The following is a 22,358-nucleotide window of genomic DNA, read 5'->3' on the forward strand; positions in this document are numbered from 1 at the left end:
CTGATGGCAATAATATAAGAGTCTTTGACTTAAGAAAAATCTTACAGCCCTGGCCGGTTTGGCTCAGTGGTTGGAGCATTGGCCCGTGGACCAGAGAGTCCCAGGTTCGGTTCCCGCTAAGGGCACGTACCTCGGTTGTAGTTTGTTTCCGGCCCCTGTTAGGGTTGTGTGGGTGGCAGCGGGTCATTGTGTCTCCCTCACATTGATGTTTCTCTCTCTCTCTCCTCCCCTCTCTCCCTCCTGCTCTATCTGAAGATAAATGTAAAAATGTCCTCGGGTGTGGATAAAAAATAAAGAAAAAAGAAAAATCTTACAGATAATTACTGATTTTACAGATTTAGGATAATTTGTGTATTGATGAGTTGTGGAAGTTTTCTTGTCTCTTTCTTTTCCCTCTTGCTATCTGCAGTTCTGTATGTTTCATTGTCCCTTTCTCTGCAAGAAAGGTGGGCGAGAGTAAGTCATTGCAATGTTATGCTTTCTTCACGCTCTGATAGAAAGTTTGGTGTGTTTCATAATGTAGTTAGAGTTACACTTTTGAGTAAAATAGAATTCCTAGGTTAACTTTGGATTTTAGCAATCTGTATTACCAGAGAAATTTTTCATATTAAATAAAAAGCTATACTGAAGATGCCGGCCATGCTTCTCTCGTTCACCTTGGTCCTCCCAGCAACTCATGGAGTGCTTGGCACCTGCTCAGAACTCAGTAACTATTTCCTAACTAAGTAAATAACTTATTACATGATCTCTCTCTTTTTCCCTTTATTTATTAGTTGTTATTAATGACTGCAAATAATGCCAGTCAGAAGAGTATACATAATGTCAGGGATTCTTTTCAAAAGGAGTCATTTCAGTAAGATTTAATACCTGTTCTTTTGTTCATTCAGTCATTCATTCATTTGATAAATCTTTTTTTTTAAAACTTTTTAATGGAAGTTGTATGTAAGATTATTTTATTCCTGCATCTTCTCAATCGTTTCTTCCAGGTATTTACCCTTTTCCTTTCCTACGTGTCGAGATTGGGCTTTACATTCAAGGATCTTTTTGGGGTCTTTGTCCAGCTTTAGTCTAGCGATCACCTCCGTGCTGGGTTGAATGCCCACTTGAAGAGCTGTGCCCTTAGCTTTCCCCCACCGCATACAGCCAATGAAGATGACGTATTTCTTCCTGTAAACCTAGACTACTTTGCCAATTTGCTGCCCTTTGTAATGTCCCTGAACAACCTGAACTTCATCATCCTTTTGGATGGGCGTGGATCGAACATTGTACTTCTGTCTCAGCTCTTTGGAACGAGGAGAAGACATACTCTTCCTGTGAATGTGGGAAGGTGCATTGAAATGCCTTGTATGGTTTTGCTCTGGTCAGAAGTCACAAAGGGATGGAACTTCATTTTGACCGCTGGTGTGTCTACAATGGCTGCAAAGGGGGACATTTGATAATCTTTATTGAACGTCTCTTTTGTGCCTGGTGACAGAGATTCAGAGGCAAATGAGCTGGACAAGATGCTTGCTCTCATGGAGTTTACATCCTAGTAGGGGAGAAAGATAGTATTCAGAGGAACAAATAAGGAATCAGGGTAACTTCTGTTTTTTTGGCTTGAGCAACCGAATGGAGGGAGGTGGCATTTACTGAGATCAGAAGAAGGAGGGAACACCAGCTTTTGGAGTGATAAAATCCAGAGTTAATGATATAGTTGCATGAAAAGGGATAGCTTGACACATATAGGCATGCTTCTTGAAATTTCTGTTGATGGTTCCATTCCTTTATATAACATTCACTAAACTGAATCATCTTTCTTGTGTAAAGGTGAAATGCCCAGCTCACTGCTGGTGGCACATTGAGTTTTTTTGTGTTGAGTAATAACCCTCCTACGCCTAGAGGTTGCTACTTATTCTTCTGCCAATCTGAGCTCATATGGTCCAGTGTGAGTTGTTTTGCAGTTGTGGTGATGGATTTGTTCTAATCAGCCACCCTCTTTCACAGGATCCCTGTGGTGGATCAGGAGGTATTAGTTGGAGATGACAGTTAGGGTCTCTGACTGAGCCCATGGGCCCAAAGGAGGAACTCTCAGAGGGGCTGCGCTCCTGACCCTTGGCCTTGCCGGGACCCTAGGGAAGTAACACCACCTACGATTCGCTTAGAGTGGTTACACCACTTTGCAGACATGCTGAAGGACTCCGTGTGTCCTCTGTGCTCTCATTCTTCCCCGTGGCCGGGGACCCCGTGTCCTGAAGATGGTGTTTATCATTCCCATGCTTTTCGTTATATTGTTATGATAGATGGTATATCCCTAGGTAATATTGATTTTTCCATGTTTTTAACTTTATCTGAATGATACCCGACATATACTGTTTGCAACTTATTTTTTTCTTAAAATCATTTTTGTGAGATGCATCCATATGGAAATGTGGAGCCTCGGCTCACTCCTTCGCACGGTAGTACTCCACTGCATGTACACGACGCAGTTGTTCATTGATTTTTCTATTTTTACCCATTGAAACAACAGTCAGATAATTTTTTTTTTTTTTTTAATCCTCACCCGAGGACATTTTTCCATTCTTTGTTCAGGTAGAGTGGGAGGGAGAGAGAGGAACAGAGAGAGAGAGAAACATTGACGTGAAAGGGACACATCGAGTGGCTGCCACCCGCACAACCGACCAGGGCCGGGGACAAACTGCAACCGAGGTATGGGCCCTTAGCGGGAACCGAACCCAGGTCTCTCAGGACCTCAGGCCAACGCTCTAACCGCTGAGCCAAACTGGCCAGGGCAACAGTCAGATAATTTTTGCTATTACAAACTATGTTAATTACAAATGCTCCCTTTTCAAACTTCTAAGCTTAAGCTAGAAGTTCACAGAAGATTATGAGACCATATAGCAAATATCTCCTTGTTTTATGAATTAAATGTGGGCACATATCTAAGGAAATTCTTTGCTGGGATATGCATTTTAGTAGAGAGAGGTGGAGAAAGCTGGGTCAGTGAACCTGCCATTGTCTGCAGTCGTCCTAAATCCCCGTGACAACTTCCTCAGGCACCAACCACAGAGGTCTCCGCTGCCATCTGGCCTTTCAGGTTTGGCTTCGACAATGAAGGGTGGTCTAGTCTAGAAAGATCAGCTCAACTGCTTAATGAAACAGGTAAGCCTTACTGGAATTAGTTCTAGGTTTTGAAAAACGACTATTGTTACTTTTATTTTGGGCAAGATCATAAGTAACAGGAGGAGGGTTTACTGGGTCATAAATCTCTTTAAAAGGCTTTACTTTGGTGAGCAGCTGCGGGAGGGTTAAGCTTCTGGAACCACATCTGTCCTTGTTTGAGAACAATGATTTCTGTTGATTCTGAACAATGCCTCATACTGGGTATCTACAGAGGATTCTTATGCCTTTGCACTCAGAAACACCCCTGCTGGTGGCTCCTGTCACTTGGGGACTCACTTTGGGGACCAGAAAACTGTCGGGTTAAAAGACAGCATGGGTCAGCGTGATGCTCATTTGTGAAACAAATTGCTTTCAAGAGCCCAAGGGATAATTTTTAAGTTTTTGTGCCTGGGGGAGCTCATCTTTGTATGAAGCATCCTTGAAAGTATTGTGGGCGTTTGATTCCTAGATCAGCTGCATGGAGAGTGGAGCAAGGTGTGTAAGATATGACAAGCATGTCTCCTGGGAAATTGCTGGGGTCTGTGGGAGTCCTATGCTGCTAAGAAATTTCCGTGGCCTTTAGTCCTTCAGTCCTGATCACAGGCTTCTGAGGCACATCTGGGCAGGGCCTGGAAAAACCAATACACTTACTTCTGTGCCAGTACCATGCAGATATTTGCCCAAACACTATTAACACTATTATATGTAATAAAACACTATTACACACACTGTCTCATTTCTGAACATACATTGGGTATTTGAGAAAGGCATTAAGCTTATTGGAGATTTAGGGAATGATGTTAATAATATTTGAAAATTTAGAAAAGCTATGTTTTTATCCTTTCCTGCATTTTTCTTAAGGTGCCCCGTGTATTAATTATATTCTAAATATGGGAAAATTCCCTTATAGCTCAGATTTGGTCCACTTCACTTCCGTGACTCATTAGGAATTTGTTTTTGATTTATGAATGAAGGCAAAATGTTCAAGAACAAAGTGTTGCTAATTGTTTTTGCATTGTCGTGGTTAATTATGACATGCATTTTTTTTTTTTTTTTCTGAACAGGTGCAGATTTCATAACAATTTTGGAGAGTGACGCTTCTAAGCCCTATATTGGGAACAATGATTTAACCATGTGGTTAGGGGAGAAGTTGGGTTTCTATACTGACTTTGGTCCAAGCACAAGGGATCACACTTGGGGGTGAGTATACCTTGGGTACTAATCCTGAACGTAACTCTGAAAGACTGGGCAGCGTAGGCTTAGAGTGGAAAGGTGAGGTTGTCATACCTTAGTCCTATGACTGCACCCCAGTGGTGCATCTTGTGGATGAGGAGGTACTGACAATATGCCTATCCCATAATTGTTTTAATGGTTTCTGGTTACTGGATATTTTCAATCTACCATGTTGAGTCATTCAGTGTAGGAGCTGAGGTTCAACAGTAAGCATATCTGACCTGGACATTGTCCTTAAGAAGCTTCCATTCTAGTGTGAAGAGACAGAACATAAACATGCACACAAAGTAAGATCATTTGAGATAGTGATTAGGTGCTTTGTAGGAAAGGAAACAAACGATCAAGAGGGAAGTGACAGGGTGGGCAGGAGCCACGGGAATGCTAGGAGAGGGGGAATGGTTGGGAAGGTTTCTTGAAAACCTCGTGATGAGAAGGACCTAGGACCCAGCCATGGGAAGAGCTGAGGAAAACACCAAGGTGAAGATTTGAGGCAGGATCAAGCTTGGTGTGCCTGAAGCATAGGGATTGAGGGAGAACTGATGAAAAATGAAGTCAAGGGTGGGCACCTGATCTTAGCCCCGTCATCTATGCCCAGGACTTGATTTAATTCAATTGTGATGGGAAGCCACTAGAGGATTTAAAACACGGGAGTGATCTGATCTGATTTACATTTTTATTTTTTTAACATTTGTTTGTTTGTTTTTTTATCCTCACCCGAGGACGTTTTTGCATTCATCTTGAGATAGAACGTGAGGGAGAGAGAGGGGGAAACATCAATGTGAGAGAGAGACATCGATCAGCTGCTTTGTGCCCTGACCGGGAATAGAACTGGAAGCTCTCAGTCCATGGTGCTACGCCCAATCCACTGAGCCGCACCGGCCAGGCTGATTTACACTTTTAAAAGATCATTCCAGCTGTTCTTGGAAGAACAGAATGTCAGGGGCAAGAGTGGGACCAAGGAGACAGGTGGTGAGGTAGATGCAATAGCGCAGGTGAGAGATGACAGTGAGAGCCACGGAGCTGGAGAGAAGGGGACATTCAGGAACTGTTTTGGAACAGAGCTGACAGGACATAGTGATGGTTTAGGTGTCAGGGTCCAGAGGAGAGTCAAGGCCAACATGTAGGTTTTTGACCTGAATACCTGGTAGGAGATGATGCCATTGACCAGGAAGTAGCAGGACTGTACTAAGGTTGAGATGTCCCTGGACAGACAAGTGACATCCAGTAGGCAATTGGATGTAGCCTGGAGAGCTGAGTAGGACAGGACAGGTTGGACATGCAAATTCAGTCATCATCAGTGGAGACAGTCCCTTCAGAGGGACTCCAAGAAGGGGCCAGAGAGAATGTGTGCAGCCAGGGAAGAGGTGCCAGCTGAAGTCAGCTCTGTGCATCCTTTCCTTAGTTCTTTGACTTAGAGTGAGGTAGTGCTTGCTTTCATAGCTTTATTGGACACATTTTGATCTACTTTTGCAAGTTGTGACTTTGTGTCCTTGCTGGCAACACTGTACATTTCCAAATGTGTTACTATTAGAATTGTTTATGCCAATATGTTGCCAAAGTAACAGTGCAAGTAAAATGGATTTTGTATATTGCTAACTCTTCCCCTTGCGTGTCTCCGTAGCACTTACTAAAACAGAGTTGATAAAACTGTCTTATCAGAGTTTATTAGTGACACAGCAAGAAATGCTAAGTAGCAGAGATACAATGAACCGACAGAGTGCCACATAAGTCTACGCCACATTATTGCTCTGAATGTCCCTCAGTGGGATGCTTGAAGTGTGACATGTCCCTTATTAACACAATTGCTTAGCCGTGTTTGCATGATATGGTCAGACCATGATGTTTTTTTTCATTCCCATACAGGATAATGGTTTTGTCAAGATACCCCATTGTGAAATCGGAGCATCACCTTCTTCCGTCACCAGAGGGCGAGATTGCGCCAGCCATAACACTGACTGTAAACATCTGGGACAAACTGGTGGATTTCGTTGTGACACACTTTGGGAATCATGAGTGGGTTTCTTTGGTCTTTTTAATGGCACACAAATGCCAAAAAACGTCATTAACACATTACTTTGATGTTTAGGCAATAACCTATCTTACTTTCTTCTATTTTTTCTCCCAAAGTATTTCCTCCCGTGTTGTAGAGCCCTGGCTGGTTTGGCTCAGCAGTTAGAACATCAGCCCGTGGACCAGAGTCCTGGGTTCAGTTCCCGCTAAGGGCACGTACCTCAGTTGCAGTTTGTCTCTGGATCCGGTTGGGGTCGTGTGGGTGGCAACCACTCGATGTGTCTCTCTCACATTGATGTTTCTCTCTCTCTCTCTCTCTCTCTCTTTCTCCCTCTCTCCCTCTAGCTCTGTCTGAAGATTAATGTAAATATATATATTATCTCCTTGGGTAAGGATCAAAAAAGATCAGGCGTAGAAACATTTGAGATGCAGGCAGTCCTTATCGATGGCACGAGGCCCAGTGATGGTTGTGCCAGCCAACAACTGAGCAGGTGCTATGCCAAGCGCATCATTGTATCTGATCCACACTCTGCGGGAAGTGAGTGCTGTCAGAGCCCCGTTTTATCGATTAAGAAACTAGGTTGAGAGAGGTTACCTGACTTGTCCAACCAGGGTCACACAGCTAGGAATTAGGTAGACTCAACTCAGAGCCTGCAAGTGCTTGGAACCTTAGGGAAAACCTGACTGCAGAAAAAGGAAATTCCCCTTTCCTCAAGGGTCACTGCAGCTGGAAGTACTGTTGGGCTTTGAGAGTATGAAATGACCCTCCTTGTTCCCTCGGGTTTTCAGTCTACTTAGGTAGGCAGAGGAATCTGGCAGGGACATCAGAAGATCACTGTTAATTCTGATAAGCCTATTGGACCTCATGACTTAAGTGCGTCCATATGGACCTGCTGAACCATCTCCCAACAATACATGAAACTGGCTCCCCACAGACAGGAGGCCTACCAGCAGGGGCAGCCGCCCTGTCCGGCTCCCACCTGCATGGAGAGAATAAGCCAGGAAACCCCTGTTTGCAAACTAGCAGTTTTCAAGAAGAAAGAGGAAGGATTTGAGACAAGCCTGACCAGTTAATTCTTCTAAACTTAATTAATTATAAAAGTACCCCCCACCCCAAAGAAGAGAAGAGAAGAGAAGAGAAGAGAGAGAGAGAAAGCGAGAGAGAGAGAGAGAGAGAGAGAGAGAGAAGAGACTGTTTTCTAAGAAAGTCCCTTTACAAAGAGACATGAAGAATGGGGAATGAGTTTTATCCCCACAAAATGACATTTGCCACCAGCGACTTAGTACTGTTAAATCATGAATAATGCCAATAATATATTATAAAAGCAAAGATAAAGGCATATAATTGATACTGTACCATAGTACACATTCTGTAATACGAAAGAAAACACTGATGTAAAGTGCTGAGTGCTATAAAATAGGGTGCACAGGTTCTCTTCACATTGATAACTCGGGGTCACAGAGCTTTAAAGTGACACACACAGCACTAGAAAAACAGCATTGTTGCACTGTGAGTTTTACGTAAACAAAACGAATGTGTCCACTACCCTTATTTTCCTGGTTATCTCACTTTTTCTCACAGTATTATGGGCATCTGTGAAAGCATGCTTGCGTGTTTTCTGAAATAAGTCAGAGCATATGTAATATAAACGAATCATGAGATCTAGTCACTAATCAGACACTTGCTTGCCGTCTTAGAAGTACGAAGGGTGGTCCTGGCCGGTTTGGCTCAGTGGTTAGAGTGTCAGCCCGCGGACCAGAGTGGCAGGTTCAATTCTGGTCAAGGGCACGTACCTTGGTTTTGGTTTGTCCCCAGCCCTGGTCAGGGTCGTGCGGGAGGCAACCAATCAGTGTGTCTAACATCAGTGTTTCTCTCTCCCTCCCTCCCTCCCCCTCCCTCCCACTCTATCTGAAGATAAATAGAAAAATATCCTCGGGTGAGGATAAAAAAGAAATAAAGGTGTTTGGAAGACAGATGATATAGATGGTCCATATCTCTTTAAACTTGCTTGAAGAAATGCCTTCTGTTTCTCCCGGTAATTTTCATGTAGCAAGTATAGGCATTTAAAATCATCCCACTGGCCTTAAATAGCACTTGGGTTATATTTATCTTTTAAAAAATAGGTACTTTTCTGTTTGAAGGTTGCAAGGTTTTAACCTAAGAAACAGTTGAATCTACTCCTTCCCTTTTTTCTTTTACTTTCCTCCCGGTTCCCTTCAGCTCCCTCCTAGCTCCTCTGCAATGTGAAGAACAGACTTGCCAGGGACCACAAGACTGAAAGATGCTCAGACTGTTTGGAAGGACAGCCTTGTCTCACTGTCTATTAACCACGTCGTTATCGCCCTCTGAATACCACCTCATCCTTTAGGTGCCATCTCACTCACTGGGTTTAACAATAATGACAACGACAGCACTAACAGGAATAGCCAACCCTTACTGAGGAGCTGTACCGAGGGGCGAGGGAGGCAGGAGAGTTTAATGGTCAAGAGCATGGAATTTCAGAACCTAGAATCAGACAATCTGGTTTGAATCCTAATCCAAGGTACATCCTACACCGAGTTATTTAACTAGCTTTCTCGTCTGTAAATCGGGGGCAACAATCTGCTTGTTTCATAGGGTTCTTGTGAGGATTAAATGAGATATATTATCTCATGCTAAGTACATGCAAACAGTAAGTGCGCAATGAATGCTGGCCATTATTATTAAACCAAGTCAGACACCCCTAAATGGAAGGTTCGTTGGGCAGCTTAGAAAATAATTCACTCATTGAATATAAACCCAGCGTCCGCTGTGTGTGAAGCACAGTGCTCAGCGCCGTCTCTGTCCTTAGGGCCACAGCTGTGTCCCTCCTGTGACATCCTGCCCGTGGACATTGTAGTCTCCCAACAAGTGACATGGGAAAGTGCACGCTTTAAATAATTTGTGAGGTCATCGTTACATATTTTTGTTTGTCTTTGTTTTCTGCAACATTAAATACAAGATTCTTACTGTGAATAAATATTTAGAGATTTCATTTGCTCATGATGATAGCAGACAAGTGTGAACTCATATTAGGGATGAAGTACAGAATGCTTGTGCATGTTATTAGCGGATTCGGTGATTTAATTTTAGGTAATGAAGTCACCAGTTAATCACTATTGTTTTTTTGTTTTCATCTATAAACGTGCATAAATGTACAAACAGGAAAGAGCACAGAACCTGTAGTCTGAAGACCCGTGCTCTAGTTTTGGTTCTGGTGTAACATAACCTCAGTGCGTTTCAGATCACTGTAGTTAAAATTGGATAAAATTCCCTTTTCCAGTCCTCATTATAAGGTTATTGGGCTGAACAAATATTAACAGATCAGAAAATGTGTATGTGTGCCCTCTCTCTTTCCTTGCCTTGTATCTATTCATAGACTTTCTGCTTTTATTATTATCACCGGATAACTTTCATCTCCTGAGAAAATGTAAAACCAGAGTCTTAGATTATTTTCCAATAATATATTGCCGAAATATATTTGTATAAAAATACTGTCTGTGTGGCAGACATTGGAGTTTCCTAGACTTGGATTTGCATCCTGGTTCCGCGTGTCAGAAGGACCAGAATTCCCTGCAGACTTATTGAACTACTGACCAGCATGTTAGAAGGGTCAGAGGGCAGATGAGAGACACCAAGCCACTCAGATGCTAGTCGCAGCGGGGACAGACCATCTTTGGGGACAGACAGAGGAAACAGTGTCCCCAGAGTGAGAGCTGCAAGCAGGAGGGGCCACAGGCATGGGGGACGCAGCTGCTGCCGGGGGGTGGGGAAGAAACAGCCCGACTGCCCGTCGTCCTCTCACCCTCGCGGCTGGCTGGAGCCTCCAGCTGGGTAACGACTGGAACCCAGCAGGCTGGGGAGGCCAGGAGATGCCGTCTGCAGGGGGCAGCCTCCCAGGCCATAGAGAGGGCCGAGAATGGATCTGGGCAGGGGAGGTGGAAAATAACCATAGACGTTACTTAGCATCATTTAAAAATAGAGCTAACACCTGCCTCTCAGATATTAGGAAAATTCGGTAGCAAAGATGTTAAACAAGTGACCATTCTTTTCACTCTTTCATTTCCGGAGACCTCTTTTACTATTTCTCAGCTGTCCACGCATACTGATCTAAGCTAGTCCCGTCTTCAGATCCTACCTTCATGAGTTGCCTCCAATCCTCTAGGTCCTCGGTGATCTCCTGTCTTCCTTTGTCATTGTTTTCTTCTTAATCGTATATTAGCTCTCTTTCTCTGTAAATGCCGGTGTTGTACTTTTGCCTGTCTGCTCCTGGATCCATTCCTGGCTTATCTCCCTCTCGGCTGCACAGAGCCGGTTGCCCTCTGCGTCCAGGCAGGTGGAGCCAGAGGGAGGCACTCACAAGGCTGGAGAGGCGGAGGAGGGGAGGAGCCAGGGCATCTCCCATCCTCCCTCTCCGTCTTCTCTGGTTTTCTAGTGAGTGAGCCTCTTCCGTGGTCCCAGCTCCTTCTGAGCAGCCTCCTCCACAGCATCATCTCCCAGCTTCTGGCTGCTGGGCCTCCTGTTGCCCCTCTGGCTCTAGAGGTGGTCCTGGTTTCTCCTTGTTGCAAAACTCCAGTTGCCTCGCTGACTACTGTTTTGCTTGCCATTACCTAGGGAATGAGCCCGACATTAAATTCACTTTGTTTGAAACAGCTAGAGTGGTCTCAGTTTTCCTGGCTGCATCATTTCAAATATGATGTCCCCATTTTTCTCCCAAATAGATGGTAAGCCACCGCAAAGCTCGATGGCCTTGCTAAGGGTCTCAGTGATGCACTAACAGTGCTTTGCATGGTAAAAGTATCATGCTTAGCCACTGTTTGGTGTTCTGTTGAGGATGTTGAGTAGGTTATATAAGCCTGGTGCTCTGTGAATGTTAGGAGTCTCCTTCTTACCACAGCTGCTGCTGCTTAAAAAAAAATTTTTTTTGACTACTTGTTTTTAGTTGTAATACTGATGACCATGTAGCAGATGATTATTGGCATAATTTCTTCTGATGAGAAGGTATTGGATTAGATAGTTAAATCAAGTTGACTCCAAATGATTTGTGGGGAATGATCACGTTGTTCTCAGTTAAGACTTGGTCGCCTACTCAGTTGAAGCATGTATCTTGGGTCGTTCATTTCCAGAACCTTGAGACCCTTGCCTAAATAGGAATTACTCTGGGTTTGTGCTCTCCTTGAAGATATTTTTGGGAACTGAGGTATCTAAGACTTTTTTTTTACCCTCACCCAAGGACATTTTTGCATTTATTTTCAGATAGAGCAGGAGGGAGGGAGGAAGGAAGAGAGAGAGAGAGAGAGAGAGAGAGAAAAAGAAACGACACATCGACTGGTCACCACCCATACTACCCAAACCGGGGCCGGGGACACACTGCAACCGAGGTACATGCCCATAGCAGGAACCAAACTTGGGACTCTCTGGTCTGCAGACCTCTAACCGCTGAGCAAAACCGGCCAGGGTGAGACCTTTTTTGGTTAATGCTCACCCGAGGATATTTTTCTATTGATTTTAGATAGAGTAGGAGGGAGGGAGGGAGAGAGAGAGACCGAGAGAGAAACATTGATGTGAGAGAGAAACATGGATTGGTTGTCCCCCACCTGACCCTGACTAGGGTTGGGGGTCTAACCTGGAACCCAGGTATATGCCCTGGACCAGTAATCAAACCTGCGACCCTTCGGTCCATAGGTCAGTACTATAAACGCTGAGCCAAACCATCCATGGAAGGTACCTAAGACTTAAAAAATTGTTTTGCAAATACAAACCAAAATTACATTTTTGCATTTTTTTTAGAGATGACCTCGACAGGAAACTTCAGGCTATTGCTGTTTCAAAACTACTGAAAAGTAGCTCTAATCAAGTGGTATTTCTGGGATATATCACCTCGGCACCTGGTTCGAGAGATTATCAACAGCTCATCAAACATGGCAACGTGAAGGTAACACAGTCGTAATAGGATTTGATTTATTAAGTAATATGTTTGCTCTTCATGTTTAAGAACGTGAGCTAATCTTGGTCATAGTGGATAAGGCCAAAGGTGGAGTCAGGATGGATTCCTGATTTCGGCTTCAGTCAGAGGGTTTATGATTTTGACATTTATTATCATAGAGAATAGATAAGAAAGAAGGTTTCGCAAAGAAGTAAGTGTAGCCCTGGCCGGTTTGGCTCAGCGGTTAGAGCATCAGCCTGCGGTCCCGAGAGACCCGGGTTCAGTTCCCGCTAAGGGCACGTACCTCGGTTGCAGTTTGTCCCCGGCCCTGGTTGGGTTGTGTGGGTGGCAGCCACTCGATGTGTCCCTTTCACATCGATGTTTCTCTCTCTCTCTCTCTCTCTCTCCCTCCCACTCTATCTGAACAAAATATCAAAAAATGTCCTCGGGCGAGGATAAAAAAAAAAAAAAAAAAGAAGTAAGTGCAGCTTTAGGCTGAGCTGAGGCATCTGTGGGATACTGATGGAGCTGCCCAGTAGACAGCTGGACACACGGATCTGGAATTGAGAAGGGCAGTCAGGACTGGAGACAGGGTCGCTGCCCTCTTGGTGATCACTGAAACCGTGGAAGTGGACGACATTGCTAATGGGATCAGAGAAGTGCAAAAGGTAGGACAAAGAAAACCGCTGATTTAATGTGGCTATCCGGGGGTGGCGGGTGAGGGAAGAGGAGGGAGGTTATCTCAGAAAAGGATGGGGGAGAGGTCAGAGAGTGAGAGGTAGCATGGAGAGTGTGGAGTCACTGGGCCTACCAGTTACTTACCGCTGCGTAACAAACCACCTCAGGCCTAGTGGCTTAAAACAACAGTGAGTTAATATTCTCATAATTTTGTGGGTTGGCTTGGTGGTTTTCTGTTGTTTCCCCCCCTAGATTCACTCCTGCAGTCAGCTGGTGGCTGGGTTATGGCCGGGGCTTCTAAGATGGTCCCACTCGGGGGCCTTACTGCTGACCGCTGGCTGGGCCTCTCTATGCTGCCTCTTTACTAGCCTAGCTGGTGCTACATTCGCCAGTTGTGTGACCTTGGGAGGAAGTTACTTCACCCTTCTGGGCCTCAGTGGCTGTATCTGTAAAATGGTGGTGGCAACATCTATTGTACCATAGGGTTGTTATGACAAAGTGTCAGCAAGTGTCTGCACAGCGCTCAGCCTTGTGTGTAGGCGCACTCGGTAAGTGGTAGCCACATGCGTGTACTCTGCGTGTCTGGCTGTGTGCAGAAAGTCAGATAAGGTAAGTACACGGCCTATGCAGCACAAAAGAATGTTAGAGAATGTGCTGTGTGGAAAGTCTAAGAAAAATTTGCATCCTAATAGAAGGAATTCTTTGTGTGTGTGTGTGTGTGTGTGTGTGTGTGTGTGTGTGTGTGTAAGGCATATGGGTAATGTTAGGGAAGAGGAATTTTATTTTATTTTTATTTAATCCTCTCTTGGTTTCCACTATTAATGGTCAAGATTGGCAGTTGTTTCTTGTATAGCTTTTTCTATCAGGAAGTTGATTAATGCAGAGAGTTTTTATCACAACTGCTTGGATGAACAGATTTTTCTATTTAAGGAATTAATATTTGAATTCTGCAGTCTTAAATTTTGACAGCATCTTTTTATTTATTTATTTATTTTTATTTATTTATTTTATCCTCACCCAAGGAAATTTTTGCATTTATCTTCAGATAGAGCGGGAGGGAGAGAGAGAGGAAGAAAGAGAGAGAGAGAAACATCAATGTGAGAGAGACACATCAAGTGGCTGCCCCCCACATGACCCCAACCAGGGCCAGGGACAAACTGCAACTGAGGTACATGCCCTTAGCTGGAACCGAACCCGGGACTCTCCAGTTCATGGGCTGACGCTCTAATCACTGAGCAACCAGCTAGGGCTTGACAGCATCTTTTTAAAGCTAATAAAATAAAATGATAGTTAAACAGTCACAGTTTACTACTGTTCCCAGTATACACAACTGAATGACTAATTTTTTTATCTCTTCCCAAGGCAAACAAGAACAGTCCTTTTTTTATTTGCTTTTTTAATCACTAAAATTTTTGTTTAATTTAAAAATGCATTACAATTTTTTATGTATACTAAAGGCATATATATGTATGTGTGAATGTGATATAAAATGGTAAAGATTAACAAGCATCCATATGTCCACCATCAAGCTTATGAAAAAATTAAGAGATAATAAATTGTAGTGTATTATTTTAGAGACTTAAAAATATGTTTTAATTAAATTTTAATAGGAAAATTGAGAAATGATCAAAATTCAGGTTTTTTTTAATTTATAGGATTTTTAAAAAGAAGAAAATGGACATTTCTTCCGTATAAAAGCTTCATATTTAGAGTTTTCCTGACACACTATAGAAAAAAAAAAAGTGCATGTTCTGCTTCTCTGATGAAAAATAACCCTGGTCTCAAGCTTTCAACATCCAAAAGACTCATGATTACTCCCAAAATGTGTTTATTTCCAGTGATTCAATTTAACAAACACAGATTGAGTGCCTGCCAAATGCCAGGTTTCTTGCTGAGTACCAGCGAGCCAAAGTGATTAAGAGTTCCTCTGCTCAGGAAGGGGAGGGCGGAGACAGAGAAACAAATAACCGGACAGAACAGTATAGCTGATGTGCATACACAGGATGACCGAGGGAGATTGCAAATTCTGCTTGGGATGAGAGACTTGGAAAACTGCAGGGAGCCAGAAACTGTATTATAATCCTTGATTTCCCTGCCTGAGTCCCTTTCTAGACCGTGTTCATCTTTGTACTCCTAGCATCTAGTATAGGAGCTAGATGGGCATATAGTAGGTGCTCCAGAAATATCTGGAATGAACGAATACATAATTTGGACCTTAAAGGATCGGTAGGATCCAGGCAGAGAAAATAGCATGCACAAAGGCATATTTATGACTATAGCTCACACATTTTGTTGGCAGTTCAGAAGAGAGCACTGTTTGACTGCTTTAAACATTCTCTTCTCTGTTAGGATATTGACAGCACAGATCAAGACAGATGGTGTGAATACATTATGTATCGAGGGCTGATCAGGTGAGCATAGGTGTTCGATTTTTTTTTTTTAAAGTCTATTATTACTGTGATATTTTGAGTCTATCCTGGAGAGAAAAACTTTATGGAAACAGTTAATTGTGTTACTTTTTATAAACAATGATTTGGTTAGTTGTGCAGTTTAACATTTTTTTTCAAGTCACAGCCTAATGATTTAAGAAGGAATACCTGGCTAAACAAATCACGCTTAACTATACAAAGAGGATGCTATGTAAGCAATTAAGCGTAAGTATGTAATTGTCAACACATGTTAGGAAGGGCACCATTTTTGCTATATGGAATGGTGGAGACAGCATGGACCCTGGAATAAGCAAGCCCTGGGCTTGAATTCCAGCTTTGCCAATTTCTAATCATGTAATCTTGGGTGAGTTAACTAACTTGTTAGAGCCACTGCTATACTGTGGTCAGGTCTCTAGGTAAATTATATCTTTAAAAAATATGTCATCCCATGTCAAAAAATGAATATTTTATACACATACCAAATACATATTTTATATATAAATATTTTATATATACATTGTGTGAGAGGCAATTTGTATAGACAGAATGCTCATTAGTGTAAAAATGTAGAATAAAGCCTGGCTGGTATAGATGAGAGGTTGAGCGTCGACCCATGCACCAAGAGGTCACTGGTTTGATTCCCAGTCAGGGCACATGCCCAGGTTGTGGGCCAAATCCCCAGTGGGGGGCATGCAGGAGGCGGCTGATCGATGTTCTTGCTCATTGATGTTTCTCTCTCTCTCTCCTTCTCCCTCCCTTTCTCTCTAAAATCAATAAAGAAAATTTTTTTTAAAAAAGTAGAGTAAGATTGCCAAATATGTTTAGTTAATTAAATCTATATGCATGTTCTTTATTCACTTATATCATAAATGTAATATGTTGATAAATGTTTAGGGTAACAAATCAAGATAATTCCAGTGACACACAGGTAGTGTTAGAAATAGGAAATTGGCTTAATAATCAAGGGGTCATCTACTAGATCTTATCAGATTTCTGAATGTCAATAAAATCTTTACAAACCATTTCCATTCCTGCCACAGATTGGGTTATGCAAGAATCTCCCATGCTGAACTGAGTGACTCGGAAATTCAGATGGCCAAGTTCAGGATCCCTGATGACCCCATTAATTACAGAGACAACCAGAAAGTGGTCACAGACCACAGGGAAGTTCCCGAGAAAATTCATTTCAATCCCAGGTGAGTGGGCTCCTTCATACTGCGGACTACACTGATGAGACACAGCATCCCCTCTAGGGACCTAAATATTACCCCTCAACGAGCTACAGATGACATTTGGTTCTAGAGGCTTGTTCAGGTAAGGAAGCTAATGGTAAAGATGATACACTTTTGTTTGGGGTTGAAGTTATGGTCCCTGCCTTCTGGTATAGAGCAATGCGTTGTAGTCCAAACCTCAGGTAAAAAAGATCACATGGGCATCATAATCACTGTCACCACCATTAACACCATAACCAGAGCTGACGCTGGAGTGTTCCTATATCCCAGACCCTGATCTAAGTACTTTGTGTGTTATCTTGATTAAGCCCCATTGGGTTGGTACTTTTGTTATTCCCATTTTACAGGTAAGAGAGCTCAGGCAGAGGAACAGGACATAACTTCACTAGGGCTACATGGCTAGTCAGCGACAGAGCTAAGAAGTACAAAGGAAGCCTGTTATGCGTTGGGTGGCTGTGATTCGCAGTGCTGGCTGCATGTTAGCTCCTGGGGAGCTTTTGAAAACTGCCACTGCCTGATGCCTCCAGTTCTTCAGGACCGCTTGGTGGTCTGGGCTTTGGATTTGAAAACATCTTTCCAGGTTATTCTACTGTGCAGCTAGGATTCAGACTGTGGAGAATGGATCATCCATTTCCATTGCAGATATCCTGCCATGTGAAATATATTGAGTTTTGTTAGTTTTAAACAGAGGTTATTTGAGAAATCTATTTGCAGCAAAAGATGTGATTTGCAGTATGTGTTCTTTCCTCCTCCCACGACTGGATAATGAAAAGAAACATCTGGGTAAAACAAACCCAGAACACATCATGTACATTATTAGTATTTGACATTCTACTACTTTTACCAACTAATAGCTATAGAAAATTCTCAGGTCTCGTTTTGTTTGGGAGGTGGAAAAAGAACACTTACTCATGTTTCTTTTCTTCCTTGCCTCTCCTTATAACAAGAAAAAAACTGGACCAAAGTGTAGGCAATGCATGTAAAGAGAGCTTTAAGTGAGCCTTGATTTGCTTCCATTATTGTCCTTGATATCTCCCTTTGTAAGTGTACTGTGGTTGTGAAGAGTGGGCTCTGGGGTCAAGATGCCATTGAACAACTGTGTAACTGTGGGCAAGTCGTTTAATCTCTCCAAGCCTCAAGTCTCTCTCATCTGTAAAATGGGGGAAACAGCAGTGCCTACCTCTAAAGTTATTTGAGGTTTGAAGGACACACAGTGTTTTCAGAACAGTTCATGGTGAATGCCCAATAGCCAGTTGCTGCAATAGCAACAGTAATATTTGTTGTATTAACACTAGAAGCAAAATGCATAGAAAGGTTCTCTCTCTTTGCTAATTGAGATGACTTCTAAACCGGAAGTTAGAAGATCTGGGAAGAAAAAGATATTTCCATTTTCTTCATACCAAATAAAATATTTTTGGCTAGTCACAACTGTAGATTGATCTAAACCAACTTAAAGGGAGCTAGATCCCAATCAGTTTAACAGAAGCATAAATAGAAGGGCTGCCTTAATTAAACAATTTCTTAGAAAAATATATACATATGAAACTTGTAAAATAGAAATAGTAAAAGAATACTGAGTTAACCAAAAATCCCATTCTTTAATTCAACAGAATATTCATAGAGTACCACAATGCCAGCACCTGCTGGGCCCTGTGCGAGATACTGCGGACAGAGTGGTGAATAAGACCAAGTTTTTGTCCTACAGAGCTTATGTTCTGGTGGGGATATAAAAAATTCAAAGGTTGGCCCTGGCTGGTTCTACTCAGTGGTTAGAGCATCAGCCGCGGTCCAGAGAGACCCGGGTTTGGTTCCCACTGAGGGCATATACTTCGGTTGCAGTTTGTCCCCGGCCCCAGATGGGGTCGTGCAGGAGGCAGCCACTCGATGTGTCCCTCTCACGTCGCTGTTTCTCTCTCTCTTCCTCTCTCTCCCTCCCACTCTATGTGAACAAAAATGGAAAAATGTCCTCGGGTGAGGATAAAAAAAAAAAATTCAAAGGTTGTCACTGGTAAACTTTTTGGATATATGTTTGCTATTTATATGCTTATATATCTATATATCACACAATTATTCCAACTTTGTAAATGTATGAAACATATATATGTGTGTGTGTATATATGTGTATTCATTCTATTTATTAACCTGATTTTTTTCCATCTAACCAATATACTATGAACTTCCTTCCATAATAAAGTACCCTCTGAAAATATTTTTAATGATTGAATAATATTCTATTGTATGGATGTATCAAACTTTAGCTAACTCATTTAGTTGTTTTTGCACAATTATTTTTTCATTAATATAAAAAGTCTTCTAGGGACTTCTTATATCTTTGGGCATATCCTATTTATTTATTTATTTTCTTAATTTTTCACCGGAGATATTTTTTCCATTGATTTTTTAGAGAGAGAGAGATTGATGTGAGAGAGATACATTGATTAGTTGCCTCCTGCACACATCCCAAATGGGGCTGGGGATAGACCTGCAACCCAGGTACGTGCCCTTGACTGGGGATCAAACCTGTGACTCTTTGGTGTGCATGGGCTGATGCTCTAACCCCTAAGCAACACTGGCCATGGCTGGGCATATCCTTAGACTCAATTCTAGACATGGAACAGCAGGGTCGAAGGTTGGGTAAATTTTTAATATTCCTATCATTATTGTTTTGAGATGACAAAGTAAACAGATATTCCATCTCCTACATTGTGGAGGTTATTTGCTGATGAAGAAAAGCAAGTCAAGGGCTTCATTTTCTCAGGTCTTAGTTTCCTTTCCAGTGCCTTTGGTATTTCATCATAGCAGCTGGAGCTATGTAATTAACTCCTTTTCATCAGCAAACAGTTAAGCTGCAGCACGTGAGCACTAGTGGGAGACAGAAGTTGCAATTGTGCCAGAACAGATTTTATACATGCGTTATTGTGACATGAGCAACATTTCGGATTTCATGATCCCTTCACCTATAAAATGGATATTATTTAAGCTGAGGACTAGAAAGAAAAATCCAGATTTATTTCATCAGTGTTATCAGCCATCAATTCTTCAACAGCTGCGCTTTTGGAGTGACCCATAACCATGGAAAGAGGACTTGGATGGTTCATATGCTAGTCTGTCATTCCCAGATGCATGAATCCTTTTTATTTCTTCATTTGCTGTGAAATAAACTGATCACATCTCTCCTGGTTTTATGATAGATAAGTAAAACCACAATAGGTTATGGTTGAAATTTTACGTAAGAAGATACTTTCTGAATGGTTTTTACATGTCAATTACATTTCTTTTTTTATAGATTTGGATCTTACAAAGAAGGACACAATTATGAAAACAACCATCATTTTCATATGAGTACACCAAAATACTTTTTATGAACTATTTAAAATAAGATTTTATGTCCGGCCTGTGTGGCTCAGTGGATTGAGCGTTGTCCCGTGGACTGAGAGGTCCCAGTTCAATTCCCGGTCAGGGCACATGCCCGGGGCTGTGGGCTCCATCCCCAGGAGGGGGTGTGCAGGAGGCAGCTGATGGATGGTGATGTTTCTATCTCTCTCACCCTTCCTCTCTAAAACAATAAATAAAAGCATATTTTAAGAAACTCACTAACTGAGCAAGTCTGAGGAAAACAAAAGTGTATAAGAAAGAAACAAGATGGATGAAAGTGGGAAACTACACACACAAAACCTCAATTTTGAAAATGTATGGTCCCTATGCAGTAGGAAATTCTGTCAATTTATAAAATATATTGCTTAATAAAAGCATTTCTTTAAATTGTTTTTTTAAATTTTTGATAAAAAATAGAACATGGAATAATATATGAAAGTTTTACTGCTAGAGAGAAAATCATTACAATGTCTTACCTTTGTAATGCTTTAAAATAAGGAATTGATTTATTGATGAGCTGGAAGAACTACTTACAAAAAAATCAAGTAGTCTTAAATCCCTCTTGGGACAAAGCAGGCGAAATGTTGAAAGATTAAGTCTAATTGTTAGACGGATGCTATGTGCATGTAACTTCTGCAGACTCGGCGTAGCCGTGTGCCTGTCACTGTCCTCCTCTGACCTGTGGTAGAATCACCTGTCTTTCCCCCATGCTCATAGCACTCGGTGACTGTGTACACACCGCGGTGAGGTCTCCAATCAGGTCACCAGCTGTCAGGGAGCATACCTCAACACATAGCAGGGTTCCACAGAGTGACTTCTTCCCTAGAATTAAGCAGGTAGGTGATGGGAGAATTGAGTCCAAGAGCACAGTCTCCATAGGAAGAGTGATTTGAATGCTCTTCAGGGAGGCACCTAACATCTTAGACCTGGAATGGGGCTCCGAATGTTGTTTTCTCTTGGGGGCAGAGATACAAATTATAAGAGACAATTTTCAAAAGGTTTATGTCACAATCTAAGGGAATTCCTTGGATCTATTTAATAAACATGTCATATTGAGTCCACAGCCATATGTAAAACATGTCCCAGTGGTGGTTTTAAAAATACGTCCATAGATGATATGGTACTTCCTTCAGCGGGCAGAACCTGATTTGCCTCCGAGTGTGGGGTAGACTTAGTGACTCACTTCTGATGAGAATAAAGGGAAAGACAGGGCATGTGTCTTCCAGTCTTAGGCGATAGAGATTCTGCAGCCTTACTCTCACTCTCTCGGATCTGAGAGAAGCCAGCTGCCATGTCATGAGCAGCCCTAGGACAGGTGGTAAGGGACTGAGGCCTCTGGCCGGTCCCCACGAGGGTGAGCCGCCCTAGATGTGGAACTTCCAGCCCCGGCCCCAGCTTCAGTTGTTCTTCAGCCCCACTCCACCTCGCAACTGCAACTCGTGAGAGACCCAAACTCAAACATCTAGTTTAGCTGCTCCTAAATTCTTAACAGATAATAACTTTTGTTTTAAGCCACCTTATATTGGGATAATTCGCTATGCATCAGTGCTTAGTAATGATACAGCCCTTGAACCTATTCATGTTTGGGGGACTTGGAGAGGCTGGCAACAACACACATTTCCTTAATATCTGTTAGATCCATGGCACTGTGCTAGGCAGGTGGTGGTGGTAGGAAGTGTAGCTTAACTGAAAAAGACGTTGCCCTTATGTCTGGATGCTAACTGCCAAGTGTGGCAGACAGAAAGATACTGTGACCGCTTAAAACTACTGACTGTCGACCCTCTATTGAGCCAAGTGCTTTACCAACATTATCTCCTGACCCTATTGCAAGGTTGTGTAACCCAGATGCCAGCTGGGGTCTCCTTACCTTTCAACTCTGGATGAGATAGCCAGAACCCCCTTTCCACTCCCTCCTGAAGACATTGTCCTCCCCAGGATTTCTGTGAATTGTAGGCTAAGGCAAGGTTCACATTTCTTTGGTTACCTCTCACTGGTCTCCTCCCCTTGTCGTATTTCAGTTTATAGATGGTCTCACTCTTGCATCTCTAAATTGGATTATGCTACAGTGAAAGGTTGATGCAAGGAGAGAATGCATTTAATGAACCTAGAAGTGCCTGGCACTCCACAGGTGCTCAATATTTCCCAAAGTTCTGGGGAAGCAGATCTATGCACAGACAGCAATTATGCCAGGCAAGCACAGAAGTTGGTTCTTTCCTGGATTTCCTAAAAACAAAGTAAAACAAAAACACTCCCACCATGGGTAGCATATCTTACTGAAGATCTAGAAAGACAGAGAGGGGGTTTACATTATAGAAACT

At 42.5% G+C, this 22,358-nt stretch overlaps 1 protein-coding gene and 1 pseudogene across 1 annotated transcript in view; one reads left to right on the forward strand and one right to left on the reverse strand.

Annotated features, from left to right (window-relative positions):
• Positions 1-20,052, forward strand: part of CWH43 (cell wall biogenesis 43 C-terminal homolog) — a 47,290-nt gene extending 27,238 nt beyond the window's left edge. Inside the window, exons 10-16 of the mRNA XM_036271829.1 lie at positions 3,033-3,138; positions 4,203-4,338; positions 6,235-6,384; positions 12,191-12,335; positions 15,354-15,415; positions 16,474-16,629; positions 19,952-20,052. Coding sequence (XP_036127722.1) covers positions 3,033-3,138; positions 4,203-4,338; positions 6,235-6,384; positions 12,191-12,335; positions 15,354-15,415; positions 16,474-16,629; positions 19,952-20,030 — 834 coding nt within the window. The 3' untranslated portion in view covers positions 20,031-20,052. The remainder of the gene's footprint in view (positions 1-3,032; positions 3,139-4,202; positions 4,339-6,234; positions 6,385-12,190; positions 12,336-15,353; positions 15,416-16,473; positions 16,630-19,951) is intronic.
• LOC118636904 lies at positions 954-1,390 on the reverse strand (annotated as a pseudogene).
• Positions 20,053-22,358: the final 2,306 nt, after the last annotated feature.

Source organism: Molossus molossus, unplaced genomic scaffold (genome assembly GCF_014108415.1).
Source record: "Molossus molossus isolate mMolMol1 unplaced genomic scaffold, mMolMol1.p scaffold_m16_p_1, whole genome shotgun sequence".
Classification (NCBI taxonomy): domain Eukaryota; kingdom Metazoa; phylum Chordata; class Mammalia; order Chiroptera; family Molossidae; genus Molossus; species Molossus molossus.